The 20,995-nt window shown below is 42.0% G+C and overlaps 1 protein-coding gene across 1 annotated transcript in view; it reads left to right on the forward strand.

The window, feature by feature from the left end:
- The first annotated feature begins 447 nt into the window (after window positions 1-447).
- Window positions 448-20,995, forward strand: part of SLC44A1 (solute carrier family 44 member 1) — a 193,557-nt gene continuing 173,009 nt past the window's right edge. The window contains exon 1 of the mRNA XM_025433237.3: window positions 448-908. Coding sequence (XP_025289022.1) covers window positions 873-908 — 36 coding nt within the window. The 5' untranslated portion in view covers window positions 448-872. The remainder of the gene's footprint in view (window positions 909-20,995) is intronic.

Below are 20,995 nucleotides of genomic sequence, written 5' to 3' on the forward strand. Positions count from 1 at the left end.
TTGACCTTGGGGTTGCGTGCATCTTACTAGGCTGTCTCCTGCAAACGCTCAGTTTCATCAGCAAAACGGGGCCAGCAGCAACAGATGCAGGTCTCTCCCCGTCGTCTACCACCCACTCCGTCACCAGGCAAGGTTGAGTGTGTACACTTTCCTCTCGGGCCAAGAAGCCCCCGCGGAAGCAGGGAGGTGCCAGCGGGGTCTTCGGGCTGCGCGCCCAGCAGCAGGGCGAGCGAGGAGTGCACGAGCCTCGCCGGAGCCTGCCGGGTCCGGAAGCGCCACAGCCCCCGGCGCCCTCCCGCTCCGAGGCAGCGCCGTGCCTCGGTGCCACCGCCAAAGAGGCTCGGCGCTGCGCAGGCTCGGACGCGCGCCGAAAGGCCCGGGCTCGTTGGGGCCGCCGCCGCCCGGCTGTCGGCGCGGCGCTGCACTGGGGGCGGGGAGTCTGATGGGAGACGCGCGCGGCGCGGAGGAGGCGGCGGCCCGGGAGAGGGAGAGGGAGCGGGAGAGGGACTGGGCGCGGGAGGCGGGAGGCGGGGGACAGGGGGAGGCGCCGCCGCCGCCGCCGCCGCCGCCCGCCCCTTTCCGCTGGGGAGCAGCTGCAGCAGCAGGAGCGGAGCAGGAGCCGCGCAGCCGCCGCCGCCGCCGCCGCCGCCGCCGCCGCCGGGGGATGTGGCCGGCGCCCGCCCCGAGCCGCGCCGCGTCCTGAGCGCCCCGCCGCCGCCCGAGCCGCCGCCGCCAGAGCCGCCGCCGCCCGAGCCGCCGCGCCGTGCGGGGCCAGGCCGCGCCCTCCCCGGGCGCCCGCCGGCTCGCATGCCGAGGGGCTCCGGGGCGTAGCTGCGCGCCGGGCGCCGCCTCCGGGCTCCTCCGGCCCCGCCATGGGCTGCTGCAGCTCCGCCTCCTCCGCCGCGCAGGTGAGGGGCTCCCGCCTCCCGGCCGCCCGCCCGGATGCCTCCCCCGCCCGTGCGCCCCTTCAGCCCCCCGCGCACTCCGGAGGGCGCCTCTCCCGCAGGTGCCCCCCTCCCGCAGGTGCCCCCGCAGGTGCCCCCGCGGCCGCCTCTGCGCCCCCCGCCCCCCCCCCCCCCCGGCTCTGCGGGCGCCTTCCCGACTTGGCCTCCTCTTCCCAGTCACACCTGAGCGGCCCGTCCCGCCGCCTGCAGGTAGAGGCGGCCCGGGCGCCTGCCCGCTGCTGTGCCCCAGGTGGCACCCGGTCCCCGTCTTCGGGCCTGGCGCCTCTCCTCCCATCCCCTGGGAGTCTCCCCTTCCCCATCCGCCGGCTGCGTGCTGTGCCCCCAGGCGGGGTGCCCCCCAGCGTGGGCTCTTCACCCCTTTGCCATCTTATTGCGGTGTCTGCTCCATCAGGCATCCGTCCTGCCCCTTGCTCGTGGCCCCCGACCCCGGGTCCAAGTGCTGGAGCGCGTTCCGAGCCCCTCCACCGCCCGCTGCCCGGACCCCAGCGGCCGGCGTGCGCCCCACCCCCGTGCCCCGACCCGCGGCTCCGCGGCTCCGCGGCTCCGCGGCTCCGCGGCCTCCGCACCCGAGGCCCCTGCGGGAGCGCTGCCCCTAAGCCGGGCGGGAGATTGGGCACCTGGGGGGGGACGGGAGCGTTACGGAAACTCCCTCTTTGTTGCCAGTGTAACAGGAGGAAGAGGTGCCGAATTTAGTTTTTCTGTGGGCACTGGCTGAATGTTGTCGCTGAGGGCTGAGATGCAGAGATTTCTCCCAGCTTCCACCCTGCCCCCATCCAAATTTCGCTAACCTCCCTCTCCCTTGCCGATCCGAGCCTTGAACCTGGATGGAAATGTTTAGACAACTGTATAAGGATCAAATGTAATGGAACTTGACTGCTGGCCACTAATAACTGAGAGGACCTGTTTGTAAATTACCTAATTTAGTGGATTAGTGAGTGTATTTACAAATACGATAAAAAGCAATCAGGAATACTGCATCAAACTGTCTGGCGGTGGTGTATGAAAAATAGGCTCTGACAACGCCTGGGATGTAATCTCACAGTTTCATTAGCGTAGAATTTAACTGTGGTCTTTGGTTTGTTTGTTTTGGGGGAGACAAGGGCTCTTGTTTTTGGAAATAAAGGCTGGTTGGTTCTTGGTGAAGAAAAAATGCTAGTTTGGGGAAAAAAAAAAAAATTCCTCCGGAGATCGAGCATCTGTGATAATGCCAGAAGTGTTTTGCTGCTGCTAAATGACTATATATAACTCAGTTTTAAATAACCTGCATACTTGTTCTGAAAATCTGAGATCTGTTAGAAAATGACTAGAATTGCAGATGAATGGAGGACATTTATGTTTTATCAAGTATCCAACCCATTTGTCCAGTTCTTTTTTTTTTGGGGGGGGGTGTTTGCTTACTGTTTTTTTTTTTTTTTCCCCCTCCCCTACTAGGATCACAGTCAGGCTGATTGGTTTAGTTAGTTAAACCTTCCTATTTAGTTGGAATAGCAAAGAAAACTATGTGTGGTTGGTGGTATGGAGCAGAGGTCGATAGACCAGGGTTTTCATATTAACAGTTAAAGGTGTGGGATTATACAATACCTTTCCACTGGTTAGGGAGTTTTGGGGGAGGGGGAATCTAATTGAGTGCTATTCGTCTAACATTTACTTACATATTATTTTCAATAAAAAGGTGTTTTCATACTGCTTTTCTTTTAAGAGCTGGGCTACCTTACATCCTCTTTTGGTGGTGAAATGCCTTTAAGGCAGGAAATTATTGATAGTTTGTAGATGGCTTGTTCAGTGTGTGAACAGTTAAAATTGGGAGGGAGGAACGCTGGACCAAAACTCTGCTTTAATCATAGGTCTTGCATTTGACTAGCTCCACATCTTACTTTTCAGAATGCTGTCACATACGTTTTCTTTGCCTTTTCCTCCTCTTGTAGTCACTGTTTCCTTCATGCCACGTTCTACAGACAAGATGCATGTCATGCACCCTCAGGGATGCATTTTTTTTTTTTTCCTCTAGATTCCTATAACCAATTGACAGCTGTCATATGCCTTTAAGTTCAGCTTTAGGGACTTGTAGTGTTCAGTGGAGCATTGAGTAGCAGGTTTTGTGCCAAAGAGCTCCTCTTTTTTTTTTTTTTTTTTTCAATTTGAGATTTTGGCATCATTCTTCATTTGTGAAATGTTACCAGTCTACTGGCATTTAAATGCCCCTTTCAGGAGTATTTCTGGTTTTAGAATAATATATCTATATATATTATGTTGAAACAAAATAGGAATGCAACTTCGCATCACTTTGAACCTCTCTTGGAGGCCTCAGTGATAATTTCAGGCAGAATAGGTTTCTTTTCATCCCTTCTACTGGACTGTAAGCTTCTTGAGTATAGGAACTGTTTTTGTTTTCCTCATTTTTGTATCCATTGCAGTGCCTCACTCTTATATACCTTGTACAGAATAGTTGCTCAGCAATATTCAGTAAACAGAATTATGTACACACATTTGAACATCTGGCTGCAAGTAGCATTGAATATGAGTCCAGCCCTGACCCATGTGCTGTTTTCACTTCCATAGGCTGGTTGACTAATTCTACCAAGCTATCCTCTTTGAAGCTCAAATTTGAACTGTTTAAGTTAAAACTGACCTGCCTTTCCCACGTTCCTTCCTATTCTGTCAGTGGTACCATCAGTTTGCAAAATTGAGCAGGATTTTCCTTTTCTCCTGGTGCTCTGCTCAATGCCTATATTTTAGCTGGAGCAGTGGCTGTAACATCTTTAAAAAGCTTGTCTGCAAACTCTAATGATAACCTGCACAGCACATCAAAACAACGTGCTTCGGGGTACTCTGCAGTTCAGCTTAGCTTTTCTCAGTGGTATCGTCAGCAATTTTAAAGCTCTGGCAGGTTTTATCAATGTAAATATAGTACGTTTCCTTTTTGTAGTAGCGATTCACTTTTGAAATGTAATTTATTTTTCCTCCTAGTCTCTTGCTATGTTGTAGACTCTCATGAAAGAGTTTATGGTCTTCCCAACTGTTTCATCTCTTTTAGCCTGTCCTGGTATTATTTTCATTTTCTTGGCAGTGTCTGGATATCATAATTTGCCATCAAAATAATTACCCTGTTTTAGGATTTAGATCAAAGGAAAGTGTCACATTCTATACTAACTTGCATGTCATTGCGGAAGGAGCAAATTATTGGCAGAATAATTTGTGCTGTATCAGTTATGTACATCTAAGAATCTTAAGAATATCTAGTGAGTCAGGGCTCTTATAGAACTCTTAATTATGATTTTTATTAGTGACCACTATGAGTTATTTGCTAATATTAGTAGCTGCTCAAAACAAGCCAAACACATGATAGCCTTTGCCTAAAAATCTCTTTGAAGGGAACATAAAAGTGAGATAGTCTTGAGTTTCTTTTTACAGCACTAATCTTCCCTAAGACTCTTAAAATTTATTCCCAACTCTCCATAATTCGTTTGTTCTGTTATAACCTGACATAATTTCTATTCTTGTAATGTTAAACTTCAAAGTTCACTTGTAAATCTTCAGATTTATGAAATGTTCTTTTCCATTGACAAACCCGTTTGAATGAAGCAGGCTTTCCAAAGATTACTTAGCAAATTGCCGTAAGTCTTTGTCGTTAATGGCTAGATCATTATTTCTCACAGCAGTGCTTTGGAGGCCAGGAGATTTTGCAAGTGCTCTGAAGTTCTGTGTCCTTTGGTTCTAACCTTAGAAATTGTGAGAAAGATAGAGGAGTATCTTTCTGGTTGAACAAACCGCCTCTTGTCTGTCTGACTTTAGGAGAAATAGTGCTTGTCTATTGTCTTGTCCCATGGTCCTCAAACTGAGAGCTATAAATTTAACTGTCTTTTTCTAGCTCTTACATCTTGTCGAGGGAGTAATAAAAAACAGCCAAGTGGTTCACTAATACTGGTTAACTTTTGAGTATGTTAACTGTTCCTTAACAGATTTTAATAATACTGTAGTCTCCATCTATTTTGTGGAATTTGGAGTCAGATGATAAAAATGGTATTTGAAGAGTGTGATGGGATTTCCCAACAGAAACTAAATTGTTCCATTAAAATATGTCCAGGAAAGTAGACTTGGTACAACTAGGGATTAAAAAGTCATGGCATGAAGATGTGTTTTGTTTTGTTTTGTTTTTTTCCTACTTCTGAGTGCTCTGCTGTTAGTATGGAAGACCCACTCCTCAAAATATGTAAATCAAAGTTACTGTTAAAATTGGAAAATAATGTAAAAATGGTAATGCTTTTTGTACAGTTATTTTCCACAGCCATTTTCAGGTATTAATTTCTATAGTAATTCCGAAGTTGACTCTACTCTCATTTTACAGCTGAGGAAATTAGGAGTTGGAGGTTGGGAAACTTGGCTGAAGTCAACTACCGAGTGACAGATCCAAACTTTAACCCTGGTTTCTGGATCGCAGTTCTGTGTTCCTGTGTTCACATGCATGCTTCCCAAATCTTACATTGCAGCTTACTGTCTTTAGAAAAGTTCCACTGGGGCACCTGGGTGGCTCAGTCTGTGAAGCTTTTGCCTTAGGCTCAGGTCATGATCCCAGGGCGCTGGGATCCAGTCTCATTTCGGGAACTGGAAATGGGGCTGGATCCTCTCTGCTGTTCCTCATGCTTATGCTTTCTCTCTCTCTGTCGAATGGATAAATAAAATCTTAAAAAAAAAAAAAAAAAAAGGTTCCACTCAATACAATTCTGAATTAAGGAATTTCCAAGTTAAAGTCATGCCACCATTTTGAACTTCCTGCAGTTTCTAGCTGTGGAACAACATACTATAGCAAAAGTAGTCTGGCTAGAATGTTCCCAGGCTTAAAAATACTACCAAATACTATTTGATGTGTTCATCCTATCATTTAGAAATGTTATTGGCTTGGGAGGATAATTATTTATAAAAATACATTCTCTATTATGCTACTGGTAATTGGTTAATAGCTGTTTTTGCATATAACCCTCCACCCCCTCCTGCCCCCACCTCCCACCTTCCAAGAAGAAAAATATTTCCATGTTGTAACTTTGGCTCAGATTTTTGGGACTTTAGGGGATATCAGAGATAAACCAGTCCTACTGTCTCACTTTTCTGTTGAGCTAAACTAGAACTGAGAAGCTATGAAGTAGTCTGATGTCAGAGAAAGATGTTGTGATGTAGCTGGGACTAGAAGCCTACTCTTAATCTCTTGCTTTTTTTGTAGTACAGTTAATTCTTAATATTTTAAGTCTTATCTTTGCAACCTTGGCTGTATATTAGAAACACTTGGGAGAACTTAAAAAAACACTAATGCCTGGGCGGCTTGATCCATTAAGCCTCTGCCTTCAGCTCAGGTCATGATCCCAGGGTCCTGGAATCGAGCCCTGCATCTCTGCGTTGGGCTCCCTTCTCAGTGTGGGGCCTACTTTTTCCTCTCTCTGCCTCTCCCCCTGCTTGTGCTCTCTCTCTCTATGTGTCAAATAAATAAAATCCTTAAAAACAAAATAAAACAGTAATGCCTGGGTCCTACTCCCAGAGATTCTGATTTCAGTGGTTCTAGGTCACTGCGTGGGCATCACAATTTTTTGAAGCTTCCCCGGTGATTCTTCTCTGCCGCCAAGGTTGAAAACCATGGAGAACATACCTTTATTTAGGTAACTTCATCCCCTCTTATGGTTTCAATTACAGTCTGTATGCTGACAATTCCCAAAATGAATTACTGAATTGAAAGAAACTCTGTTCTGGCCTCTGATCCTAATATCCAGCTGATGACTTAGCACTTCCACTAGAATATCTTAGAGGCAGCTCAAACTCAGCTTGTCAAAAACTGAACTCAAAATTTGTACACACACACATCTTTTTCAGAATCTCTGGTTCACTGAAGGATACCAATATCCTGGTGTGAAAGCTGGAAACTGAGGCATACAGGAGCCTACTTTTCATTTCTTCTCATCTAATCACCACGTTTTGCTTCTTTTACCTCCTAAATTCAACTGCCAGCACCCCAGTCTAAGCCTCCATCATCTGGCCAGAACCTTGCTTACAGATCTCCCTGTATTATTCATGCCCCCTTCAAATTTTTCTTTGTACTGTACTCTTAGTGATCTTTAAAAAAATCCAGAGTTGGTTGTGTCCCTCTCCTGCTTAAAACCCTTTAATGGTTTCTGATGGCCTTTAGGACAAAGACCAGAATCTCTGACTTTAACCAACAAGACTCCTTGTTGGCTGGTCTCCCACTCTCCAGCGTCATTGTCCTCTTATGCCAGGCATCGTACTCTTTGTGCTCCAACCTCACAGACTCCTCAGTAGATTGTATTTCTTCTCCCTTTAGGACCTTTCCCACTTGCTAGTCATTTGTTTGGAAGATTCTTTGTTTTCTTCCTGGCCTTTGGCTGGCTACTTACTCTTAAGTTTTAGCCTTCCAGTCATTTCTTTGGAAAAGACTCCCCTGATCTTTCAAACCAGGCCACATCTCCTCAATAAATTCTCATAGCCTTAAGTATTTTCCCTTTGAATGCTTAAAATAATAAACAAATAATTATACAATTGATATTGTCTGGCCTGAGAGTTGGCAAAACTTTATAGTCCATGGGCCAAATCTGGACAGCTACCTGTTTTTTATATGGCTTGCAAGCTAAGAATGCCAAAATTGTGTGTGTGTGTGTGTGTGTGTATTTAAATGGTTGAAAAAATCAAAAGATTATTGTATGATAATTTATTTCATACAAGTTGTATGAAATTTGACTTTCATTGTCCACAAAGTTTTAATGGGATACGATCCTACTCATTCATTTACATATTGTCTGTGGCGGCTTTCATGCTGCAAAGCAAGGTTGTAGTCTACAAGTGTCAATATTTATTCTGTGGCCTTAAAAAAAAAAAAAAGTATGCTGACCCCTGGGCTAGACCAAGCTGACGAAGAGTAGGACCATGTCTCTTTTGTTCATTGCTGTTATTCTCTGTGCTAGATTGATCCCCGGTACATAATAGGTGCTCAGGAAATATTTGAACAAATTGGCAAAGGTTCTCTTTTTTCCATGGATGGATGTGGATGAACTCCTACCTTAGCAATTCTGCTATTTTAAGATTCAATATGATACTTTTTTAAAGGGATACTTTCAGAGAATATTCTCTATAGCATCTTCAGCAGCATTCTTCAGCAGCTTGTATGTTGCAGATATACATCTCACATGAAGCAAGGGGACTTATTAAAGAGGTGTAAGTTCCTGTGTCAAGGTGGATGGGAAAACACTGGTCCACTCTAATAATGGACCAGTTGGATTTACAGTGCTGATGTTTTTATAACAGGCACAAATGGATGGGACTTTATGTGTAGTGTTACAAAGAAAAAGTGTTTGGACTGGTAAAAACTTCAGTTGTTAAAGAGGCATTGTTATTTATATTGTGGGAATTCACTCTGGAAATGGTTAAAGTTTCTGGTACAGTAATATTTCTTCCCTTTTAGTACTTTTTGTTTTCTTATTTATTTGGAATTTAGCACAGCATGATGTTCCAATTTTAAATTTATGCATTGTGTCAAACTTGGTACTGTTTAAAAGGTGATTTTTGAGAGTTACTTGCACTTTTCAGTAGTTTTTTTTTCTTAAGATTTTATTTATTTGAGAGAGAGAAGGTGCACAAGTGTGGGGCAGGTGGGACGGAGGGGGAGAGGGAAAAGCTGACTCCCTGCTGTTCTGGGAGCTGGACTTGGGGCTCTATCCCAAGACCGTGGGATCATGACCTGAGCTGAAGGCAGATGCTTAACCGACTGAGCAACCTCAGGCATCCCTTTTCAGTATGTTTTAATATGCTCATTGGTGGTGTGGGAGGTCTTAGTTTATTTTTTCCTGAGATAGACTCTTTTTTTTTTTTTCTTTTTTAAAGATTTATTTATTTTAGAGGGGGGTGTGGACAGAGGAGAGAGGAAGAAGCAGACTCCCCTCTGAGCAGGGAGCCCAACATGGGATTTAATCCCAGGACCCTGAGATCATGATCTGACCTGAAGGGAGGTCCTTAACTGACTAAGCCACCTAGGTACCCTGGGAGAGAGTCTTAAGTTGACTCTCTGCTGAGCACAGAGCCCCATGGATGCAGGGCTCCATCTCAGAATCCTGAGATCATGACCTGAGCTGAAACCAAGAATCGGACGCTTAACAGACTGCGTCACCCAGGTTCCCTAATAGACTCCTTTTTAATTTTGTATCAGTTGTATAATAGAATTTACTTAAAAAACATTTGGTTGATAAACCACTGGAATTTATTTATCATGTGAAAATAATATTACTCTTTTTAGCTGTTCTCTGTAACATCTCACAAACAACTATTTGAACATTTATTTAGAAAGGAAACTCTTCAAAGCTATTTTTAGTCTAATTTTTGAGGTTGCTAGATACACTGAAAATTGTTAAACAGAAGTGTTTGATTTCTGGATACTTTAGTATAATGTTAAAGAAAATAGCAAGAAGAAAAACTGGAAATAGATGGTTACTTCTTGTTACTCTAGTAGCAGTGAAGATATGAAAATTTGCTTTTTTTTTTGTAGCATTGTGATAATGATGATGATCTTGTAAGATTTTTCATTATGAACCACTTAGGATGATTCAGGTGTAAGAAATAAACCTTAAATCTAAGTAGCTAAAACAGGGGTGCATGGTGGCTCAGTGGTTGAGTATCTGCCTTTGGCTCAGGTCATGAATTTGGGGTCCTGGGACCAAGCTCCACATCGGGCTCCCTGCTCAGTGGGGAGTCTGCTTCTTCGGCCTGCAGCTCTCCCTGCTTGTGCTCTGTCTCTGTCAAATAAGTAAAATCTTAAAAAAATAAATAGTTACAACATTAAAAAATTAATCTCTCATAAATTGAGAGGTAGGGTGTCTACTAAGTTGGTTAGTTTAATGGCTTGATGATGTCAACCAGGACCTAACTTCCCTCTTTGTTTTTTTTTTTTTTTTAATTGTTTAAATTAGGCAGCTTCTCCTTCCTTATCTGCCCTCATGATCCCAAGATGGATGTGGCTCTTCTGACCTTCTTTTGCTGAGCCAACAACCTCCAGTGGTTTCCCTGTAGGAGGAGATAGGGAGGGCTGCATACTCATCCCTAAACAATTTCTAGCGAGGGGGAGGCAAAGAACCCTGTAATTGGTTGGCTTAGGCTCACCAGGATTTCCTGGAGTCAAGTGGAGGGTGGAGCAACACTAGAACAAAATTAGAAATCTGCCAGCAGTGCAGAGGGTGGGGATGGTGACGGAGTATGTCAGCCAATAGTACCTGTTACATGGTTTTGCCATTTTCTTCTGCCTGTGAAGTCACACCTCTGTAGTGTTTCCTAACATTTTGCTTATAGCTCCATTATAAGACTTTTCACAGTTCATAGCTGAAAGTCACACAATTATCTTCCTGTTCTCCCAGTAATACTGCTCTAGCCACCAGTGAAGCCCCTATTTCTTTTACCCACCCCACTGCCTCTTTCCCGTTCTGAGGTCAGGATAGCTTCAGGATAAAGAAGACCATTTAAGGTTGGAATGATGGTGAAGTAGCTCATTAATATTCCCCCAAGTCCATGGATCCCCAAGAGAATCTTGGGGGTTAGTATAAACTCTTCCCTATGGCTCTCAGTTTCCTTTCTACCTCTTCCGTATGTGTTTTTGTCTATTCAGTACTCATTTATTCTCTTTTCTCTTACATTTTCTTTTTTCTTCACACCCCTCCCTGACGCATCAGGAGTCATAATACTGAGTGGAATAGACTGGGACAGAAGGAAGAGAGAGCGCCTTTTTTTTCTTTCCCTCCTGTTAATTTCTTTCTTTTTCTTTTTGTATAAAGAATAAAAAAGCTGAAGGTTCACATCATTATTTAGGAAATCTATGATGTAAAGAGCTCATAAAAATGCATCTCTGCAACAAATAGCTAATTTACAGAAGACGAAATAGTAAACTAATATGTAAATGTGTTCAGTGTTACAGATAATCAAATTAACTGAAAGTACAGAGACTCTCTTACACCTGCAACTTTGGTAAAAGTTAACAGAATATTAATTGCTCATGTGGTTTTGACTCAAGTGTACTTTATTGATTTGCTGAATAAATTGAAATGACTCTCTTGGGACATTGTTTGATGACATACATTGAAAGCCATAAAAAAGCAGTTGACATCCCTTATTTAGTACTTCAGAAGTACAATAAATACTATATGCAAGAATCTTTCCTTTTGGTGTTATTTATAATAGCAAAAGAATTTAATTTTAAATATATTTTTGGTGTAAAATTTCTTTTATGCTAAAAAAAGTGTATTATATGTGTCTCATTTCCTATCCCCAGCTTAATGATCCTCCTTTAATGCCTTCTATCTTCCTTATAAGATATCTTTTCCCTACTGTTACCCTGAAGAGCTATTAGAATCCATAGAATTGAACACCTTCTTATACTGATGGGAGTAATGGCTGTATAGCCAGACTGCATGGGTTTGAATTTCAGTTTCTCACCAGCTGGTTTATTTGGACTAACTTCTTTTAACATTTGGCTCCTCACTTTCCCCAGATGTAAAATGGGAACAATTATAAAACCTGTCTCATAGGCTTATAGCAGATTGCACAACCCATGAAAATGTCTCCACCATTATGATATTAATGGAAACTAAATCTGTCAGATGTCTTTGTATATATTAATCCTGCCCTGAAAAAAATCCTGTGTGGGTTTGGGAAAAGGGACCCTGACTTCTAAAAATTTTCAATTATGTCAGGAAGATGAGTGCTAAGGGTGAAATAGCAATAATGAGAGCTAAATTGGGTGCTTAGGGATTCAGGGAACGGGGAAAACAAGAAAAGATGGACCAGTTGGTGAGTGGGCTACCTGAAAATGGCCATTGATCTGGCCTTGAAGGATAAGGCTTAGAAAGAGTGGGGGGGATAGTCAGATTTCAGTAGAGAACAGGGAGAGAGGAGGCATTTAAATGAAAGGAATTGCTTGAATAAAGGCAAGGAAGCCTTTAACATACTGCAAAGGAGACCTGGCCCGAGTAGAGAGAAGAGGTCGTACTTGTAGGGAAGGCATTAATATTTGACGGGAAGGAAATAGGCAGCCATGGAAGGGTTTTCAGAGTGATTTAAGGAAGATTAATATGACAGCCTTGCCTGTGCTCAAAGTAGGAGAAGGGGAAACAGATGCCACCCCACGAAGCTGCTCACTATCTTGGACCAAACAGTAGTGTTTCCCAAATGGGTAACAGAGAAGAGATATTATGGAATTGAAATAGGACAGACTTTCCTGATTTATCTGGGTATGTGGGATGAAGGAGAGGGATAAAACCAGTTTAGAATGCCATATAATGGAGGAAGGGTATTATACTAGGCATCACAAGTGGAGATGGAGACCGGTATGTGGGGAAGGGAAGATGAGTTTAATTTTGTGTGGACTGAGTTTTGAGGCGATACTGATACCTACATATAGCAAGCAGTTTCCCATAGGCAATGGAAGACCCAGAACTGGATTTCAAGTAATGCTTTAAGTCATGTGCATTGAGTGGATGCTTTCAGGATGGGTGATCTCTGAGGCGAAGGAGAGGGCATGAAATACGAGAGTAGACAACTAGAGAATGAGTAATGACTGGTCGTTAACTAGGGGTTTCCCTGTGCTGAATCCCCATCTGCTCTCATACAATAAATTTCATTTTTTTCTCACAACTCTGGGAGGAGTAGCAGTGTTAGCCCCATTTTATAGATGAGGAAGCTGAGGCTGAGAAGGCTTAGGCAGTTTGGCCAACTTCCCTTATTTTTTTATTTTAAAAGATTTTTTTATTTATTCATGAGAGACCCACAGAGAGAGGCAGAGACACAGGCAGAGGGAGAAGCAGGCTCCATGCAGGAAGCCCGATGTGGGACTCGATCCTGTGACCCCAGGATCACACCCTAGACTGAAGGCAGATGTTCAACAGCTGAGCCACCCAGGCATCTCCCAACGTCCCCTAAATAGTGTCAAGCCCAGAGTAGTTGAAAGCATGTACATTTCCTCCTGCACATTCATTTTTCTCTACTACGTTTGAATAGTATATTAAATGTACCTCAGACACCACTTTTCTGTCACTTAAATTCATAGATTGTATGTACTACTTCACATTAAAGTATGTGTGTATAGAGGAGGGTGTTGGTTTTATCTTATTTTTTTTTAGGATTATTTATTTGAGAGAGAGAGAGAGAGAGAGAGATTGGGCAGGGGGGAGGGGCAGAGGGAGAGGATCTCCAGAAGACTCCCTGCTGAGCACGGAGCCCAAGGTAAGCTTGATCTCAGGACTCCCAGATCATGACCTGAGTCAAAATTGAGAGTCAGAAGCTTAGCTGACTGAGCCACCCAGGTGCCCAGAAGGTGTTGGTTTTATTTTTTTTATTTTATTTATTTTTTTTTTTTAAGGTGTTGGTTTTAAATCAGCGTACCCCAAACTAGAGGTCTGGAATGACAATTTGGAGCAGAGTATGTGGTCTGCATAAGTGGTGGTTATAAACCTCAGACTCTAGGGACCCTTGACTACCGTGTATTCATGCCTGGGCCCTTTTACAGATTCTTCTAAGACCTTGAGTCTGAACAAGTCTATCATGGCATTAAGTTTACTAAATGTGACTATAATTGTGTCCTTATCCCTATAATTCAGATTGTTGAGAATATAGTTTTATTTATTTATTTTTTTTTTATTTTTATTTTTTATTTTTTTTAAATTTTTTTAATGTATTTATGATAGTCACAGAGAGAGAGAGAGAGAGAGAGAGAGAGAGAGAGGCAGAGACACAGGCAGAGGGAGAAGCAGGCTCCATGCACCGGGAGCCCGACGTGGGATTCGATCCCGGGTCTCCAGGATCGCGCCCTGGGCCAAAGGCAGGCGCCAAACCGCTGCACCACCCAGGGATCCCCGAGAATATAGTTTTAAATAAGGAATATATGTTTAGTCAGTCAGTCTTTGGAGGTCCATGACCTCTAAAAGGGTTAATGTAATTGATGCTGGTGTTATTTAATAGTGAGTACCAACAAGGCTCTGGAGAGCAGTAAGAAAGGAAAGGGTGAAGAAAATGGCCACAGTGAAGTTGACTTTGTAGCACAAATGATTAGCATGCACATTAGGATCAAATTACGAAGGCAGAGATTTTCACCACCAGGGCAAAAGCTGGATTAAAAAAAAACAACTAAATTATACTTTAAAAACTCAGCATATTTAAGAGAGTTTTATTCCTTCTAGGCTCTGAAGTTTTTTCAAGTCTGTTTTGCATGTGATTTTGTATTTTCATGACAAGTCTAAAAACATCAAGTGTTGGAAGACAATTCTAAGGATATCAAGTTTTAGGTCTAGCATATTAAATACATATTGAAACTAACCATTCTACATCAAGAAAAACATTTTGGAATAGACACAGGTGGTAGAAGTAGATTTCAGTTGTGAAAGTTTAGAAATAATACTTGAATACTTTCATGTTAAAATTGAATACAATTCTGTTTTTAAATAGATAGTGATAATTTTTAAAAGTTTATAGTTTAATCTGAGAAGGTAAGCCAAGAGTTAGTAGAAAGGCATGTTTCTCTCACTTTCCCATACCCTCCTACTGGCTATTTATCAGGTTCTATGCTCCAGGGGTGGTGCTCCACGTTAAGGATACAAATGTTACTTAGCTAAGAATGCCTTGAGGGTTTCTTCCAAGGATGTGCTTCCTCAACACCAGAGCTACTAGATGATCATCCAAGAAAAGGGTTCTAAGGTCAGAAAAGTTGGGAAGTTCTTGCTCTTGCTCGTTCCATACCACCTCCCCAACATCTCCCTTTCCTTACCTCTTTTGTTTGGGTCACAGTGCATATCAGTGTATTAAAGGGTCATTGCTACACACTTCCCATCCCCAACCCCAGGAAACCAATTTAACTTTGCATAACTGACCTTTTTGAAATTATTTGTCCTTAGAAATTTTTTTTATTACATCTATTTTAAGTATATTTATTTTTTTTAGTAAACTACCTCCAACGGGACTCAAACTCACAACCCCCAAGATCAAAAGTTGCAAGCATTTTCCACTGAATCAGCCAGGTGCCCCTTTCATCACATCTTGAGGAACTATTATGCAGAACACACTTTGAGAAATAGTTCTTGGAGTATTTCTTCTCAATTCTCTTAAGGGACAACAAAAGAGAGAGTGGTAGCAACACAGATAGGTAGCCCTTAGGTAGAAGTGCTCAGCAGATCTGAAACCATATTTGAGACCTCATGTTCTTTAAAATATTGACAGGACAATGTAAATAAATTTCAAGTCACTCTACTGTATTATAATCTAAAAGCCTTCATGTGAATTATTTCTCAGATTTGTAGCTTGAGATCTCCCAAGAAGTTGGGGAAGAGTTAATAGTTTAAAAAGGAGCCAACCAGTTTGTAACTTGGGAATCTGGACTGCTATGAGGCCAGCTGGGCCAAGAGCTAGAGAGGGAACTAGACATTTGTGCTTGGGGGTTTTCTTCTTTCCTCTAGGTCTGCTGCTAAACACTCCAAAGGGCCATCCAGTGAGACCTGGTGATCCGATGCTGTCTTTTGTTGGAGAAAGAATTGAGGATGGAGATGAAGCTATAGGGAGGGGCTAAGCAAATAATAGATTCTCAGTGAACACTAAATAAATGTGATGGGGGCATGGGGTATTCAGGGGCTAACAGTTTAGGATGCTAATGATACTTGTCAAAATTACTATTAAAACAAATATAACCTGTGGTGTAGAGGAAATGTGAATGAACCTGAAAATTACAATAAGCCATTATTCTAAATGTTTGTCTTAATCCTTGTGATTGTGAACCTGACCTTGTTAGCATGTGTTCCCTTCATTATAATGAAGTCTTGGTAAAGACCTTAATGCTAGCAAGTTAGGGGGGAAAAAAAAGCACATCATAAACTAGAGACCTCCGGCTGGTCCATACCTAAGTATGCTACGTAATCAGCACTGGTTGATGGATTTATGGGAATGAAGCCTTCTCTTCCCTTCTGCCTCTGCCTCCTGCCCCCCCCCCCCCCCCCCCCCCCCGCCCTTTCTTTTTTTTACTGGCTCATGTTGCAAAATGCGTGAAGGAAGCTCCTCTGGCCTGTCTTCACAATGCCTTCCTGGGAGCAGAGTGGGTACAGCCACAGATCCTATGTATTTTGTTCAAAGTGTGACTGGAAGGACAAAAAGCACAGCAGAACTGAGCCCTGCCTGTGGCTGTGGTGCACCAGTGAGGAAGCTCTGAAGCCAGTGGGAAGGCACTGAGAAGAAAAAAATAAAAGCATCAAGAATGTTAGTAAAATAGAAAATTCTAGGCTGGTCACATGCTTTGGTTTAGTTTAGTGTTTACTGGTGAGTATGCTGCTCAGGCTGCTAAGTACTGGCTTTAACCAAGAATGAGACTTTGCCTCTAGAAGTGTACAATCTACAGAGGAGTGTAGGGGCTTCCACAGTGTTGGGGTACACCTGCAACTCTTTTTTCTTTTTAAGATTTTATTTATTCATGAGCAACAGAGAGCGAGGAAGAGACACAGGCAGAGGGAGAAGCAGGCTCCCTGCAGGGAGCCTGATGTAGGACTCGATCCTGGGACTCTGGGATCACAACCTGAATCAAAGGCAGATGCTCAACCACTGAGCCACCCAGGTGCCCCTGCACCCCTGTTTCTTAAATAGCCAGAAGTTAAACTTGTTTACAGTGTGTAAAGCACTGATAATTTCTTGGTAGATTTTTTTTTTTTTTTAAGATTTTACTCATTTATTCATGAGAGAGGGGCAGAGACAGGCAGAGGGAGAAGCGGGCTCCTCACAGGAAGCCCAATGCAGGGACTTGGTCCCAGGGCCCCAAGATCACGACCTGAGCCAAAGGCAGATGCTCAACCACTGAGCCACCCAGGCAGGTATCACTCTTGGTAGATCCTAAACTAATTTTTAAAAATATAAGCTAGCAGTCTCGGCTGACTCCTAATTAAGCTCAGATCATGATCTTGGGGTCCTGGGAGCAAGCTCCAAGTCGGACTCCTTGTTTAGCTGGGAGTCTGCCTGAGAATTCTCTCTTCTTCTTCTTTTTTTTTTTTTTTTTTTAGAATTCTCTTTTCCTTCCCCTCTACCCCTCCCCTGCCCCTGCTCTTGCTCTTGCTATCTCTCTAAAATAAATAAATCTTAAAAAAAAAAAAAAAAGAGCTAGAACTAGACATTATGACGTATGATCTGTGTCAATTCTTAACTACTAAGCGTGGAGTTCAGTAAACTTTGCGATAAATTTATTGTGTCTATAGGTGCGGTAGTATTTTATTACACTGAGCAAGAGGAAAAATATTGTCCTTTACCAGAAAATAAAGCTTCCCTAGAGTCCATAGACAGGTCACACTGACTCCTGAGGCAGTCCCATAGAAAAGATAGTACCTGTAATGTGTTTAATATATATATATATTTTTTTTTAAGTTTTTATTTATTTAAGTAATCTCTACCCCCAATGTGGGGCTCCGACTCATGATCAAGAGTCACATGCTCTTCTAGTCAGGCGCCCCATTTGTTTAATATTTTTATTATTCCTGCATTGAAATGACCAACATTTAAGCTATCTGATTTTTGTTCTTTGATAGTGCAAGGTTATCGTAACTTTATTTAAAGTAGAACAAATCAAAGGTATTCTTAGGTTGTTTTCACTAATTTCTGGTAGCTCTTGCTGCTTATCCACATCTGTAGACTGAGTCCCAGATCTCTCCCCTTTCACCCTGCCAGGAAGCCCAGGTACTGTCATACCTAACTGGATACTGTAACCTGTTAATGACCCACAGCCACCGAACCACAGGGCCCAGAGTAGATTTCAGTTGTCTCTAATTGCTGCATCAGACCAGCTTCTTGTCTTTTCCAGTTTTCTCCCACACAAATGGGCATTTTCTCTTCTATTCTCTAAGTATTTACACTGTATCTGTTTCCGAAAATATTTTACGTGATTTGTTAACAAATGTAAATATATTTAAGAGTTTCAAGATGAAAAATAAAAAGCTAAAAGGAGAGGAGGTGGAGGTGGTAAAGAAGAAAGAGGCACACATGTCCTAAGTGCCTAAACTTACCTATCAGAGTTCCTAGCCCTACTTTAGAATGGTACTAACTCAAAGGAGATTATTACATGGAATCCTTTTACCGAATCCCACAACTGTCAGAGACTTGAGGTCTATAGCCCAACCCACCAAAGTATCATATCCACTAAGTGGACTTTGTTCAGGCTCTGCTTAAATACTTCCATCAGCAGAGAACTCACTGCTTCTTGAGATACTTAATTCTGGGCAGTTAGTGGAAATGTCTTCATTTTTGCACAGCTGAGCTCTTGTGTCCATGCAACTTTATGGTTGGTTCTGATTCTGCACCCTTTGGCCAGATAAAATAACTGAACTGAAGATAGAAAACTGAAATCAACCTTTAATGTGTGCCAAGTAATGTATGTGTGTGTTTTATACTTAAAAACCCTTATACAACTATTTCTAAATGTCATGAGTCCAGATCCTGTACTATTCTGGGCTCCCCCCATTTCTCTCTCTTATGCTTTGATTTTTAAATTTTTTTTATTCCTATCAAAGCTATACATGCATATATTTTTAAAGAAACATTTCTAGCAGGAGCTTTTTTTTAAGTCTCCCCCATTTTTTGTTGCCCGGAGGCCATCACTTTCAAATCTTTGAAGTAAATCTTTTGCTTTTCTCTCTGTATCTCTAGCATGCTTATATTGCTACCTCCTGGCTCTTCAGTTTTTGACATTAATTTTGGCCTCTGTTATGGATGATGAAGATTGAGCTCTCTTGCAACACCCTTTTTTGTACCATCCCATGTGCACACTTCCAGTCCCTGTTATCCATCTGCTGTAGACCTATCATAATGTTTGGGTCAGTGTTCAGGCTTTACGTTATGACTATATAAATGCTCTTCACAGCTGAATCATGTAATATTTCATTAATCTTACATAATCTTTTGTTGCTCTTGGAGATAATTGTTTTGTTTGCTTTTTACTTAGTTTTCTGTGGACTTAATGACTACCTCTAAATTCTTGCCTAGTTGTGTGAATTTCTTTGAGTTAGCTCAGGTACTTTAGATACTCTTTTCAATTTCAATTTCCTGACTAGATCTCTCCTATAACTCTAATCCGAGCTGGCCACTTTTCAGGCTTCTATTGCAAAGCTCTTAATTTGAGATTTCCCTTCATACCAGAGATTACCTTGGTCTTTCTTGTGTTGGAGTCCCAGTTATCTGGATGTTGTGTACTTTTTAAAAATTTATTTAAAAATATTTAAAGTGCCTGTGTGGCTTTATTTTATGAATTCATGTAAGGAAAATGAAGGAAAGGAGGAAGAAGGGAAAAAAGAATTGGAGGAAGAAGGCTGCTTTTTTGCCTTCAAACTGCAAGATCTGGGGAGAGTTCAGAACATCTCTGCTTGAAACAAGACCAGTGAATGTGGTCAACATGGTAGATTCAATATGCACTTGTCTCTGCTCCTTCTCCAAACTCCTTGGCATGGCATAAATATGGATCCAGATCACTTAGAATTTGAGGCCGAGGATCACTGAGGGCATAGGTGAGAAAAGAGGCTGAAAACAACAAAATTGGTTGACAGTGTATGTTAGGAATAGGTAGACCCTTGGATCACTTCCCAGCCAAGCAACTAGATAACACTCTGCCCTCAAATTTTCTGTTTTTACATGTTACATTAAGGTCTCTGATCCATTTTGAGTTCATTTTTGTAGATGGTTTGAGGTATAAGTTGGATTTTTTGTTTGCATTTTTGCATATGGGTTTCTAATTATTCCAGTACAATTTGTTGAAAATGCTATACTTTTTCCACTGGATTTCATTTGTTCCTTTTTCAGATATCAACCATATATGCGTGTGGGTCCATTTCTGAACTTTCTATTCTGTTACATTCATCTGGGGTTTTTTTGTTTTTTAAGATTTTATTTTTATTTGACAGAGCACAAGCGGAGGCAATGGCAGGGAGAGGGAGAAGCAGGCTCCCTGCCAAGCTGGGAGCCTGACATAGGGCGCAATCCCAGGACCCTGGGATCATGACCTGAGCCGAAGGCAGACGCTTAACCAACTGAGCCACCCAGGTGCCCCCTTCATCTGTTTTATGGTAGCTTTATACTGTATATTGAAGTCAGGTACTGTGATTCCTTTAACCTTTTTCTGCTTTTTAAAGAACTATTTTGGCTGTTAGAGTTCCTTTGTCTTTCCTTACACATTTTAGAATCAGCTTGTCAATATAAATCCTGCTGGGGTTTTTATTTGTCTTTTGTTAAAGCTGTAGATCAATTAAGGAAGAATTGTTAAATAATACTGAGTTTTCATATCTGTGATTGTGGTATAGTTCTCTGTATATTTAAACCTTTGATTTCTTTCCTTAGTGTTACTGTTCTGATCTTTTCTGTCTTGGTTTATTCCCCTGATTTGGTAAAATACCTCTTTCTGTAGTTTCCTGAGAAAGGATACTTGAGGTAATTTTTTTTTTTTTTTATATACCTCGCATGTTTTTATTCTTACTTCATAACTGTTTTACATTTGGCTGGATTTAGAATTCTGGATTGGAAATTATTGTTCCTCAGAATTTAGAATGTGTTGTTCTTTTGTTGTTTTGCTTCTAGGGTGACTGTTGACTCTTGCCATTCCGATTCTTGATTTTTCAGTATTCAACTTGTTTTATTCTCTCTGGAGCCTTTTAGGATTTTCCTTGTAACCTGTATTCTGACATTTTTCAGTGATGTGTCTTTTGAGGATCGGTTTTTATCCATTATGCTGACCACTGGAAATCTGGAAATCTGTGTTTTGCAGTTGGAAAAATTTTTCCTGAATTTTATTTGATTCTTTCCCATCTGTTTCCCCTGTTCCTTAATTTTCTTCATCATTTTTGAACTCCTTGTCTTCTCCACATTCTGGTAGATTTCCTCAGTTTATCTTTTAGTATTTCTATTGTATTTTTATTTCTGCTGTGGAACTTAATTTCCTAGGGTATTTTTTTTTCCTAGGGTATTTTATTTTTTTCTTTTCAATGTTCTTTTTTATTTTTGCA

The sequence above is a fragment of the Canis lupus genome, chromosome 11 (genome assembly GCF_003254725.2).
Source record: "Canis lupus dingo isolate Sandy chromosome 11, ASM325472v2, whole genome shotgun sequence".
In the NCBI taxonomy this organism is placed as follows: Eukaryota; Metazoa; Chordata; class Mammalia; order Carnivora; family Canidae; genus Canis; species Canis lupus.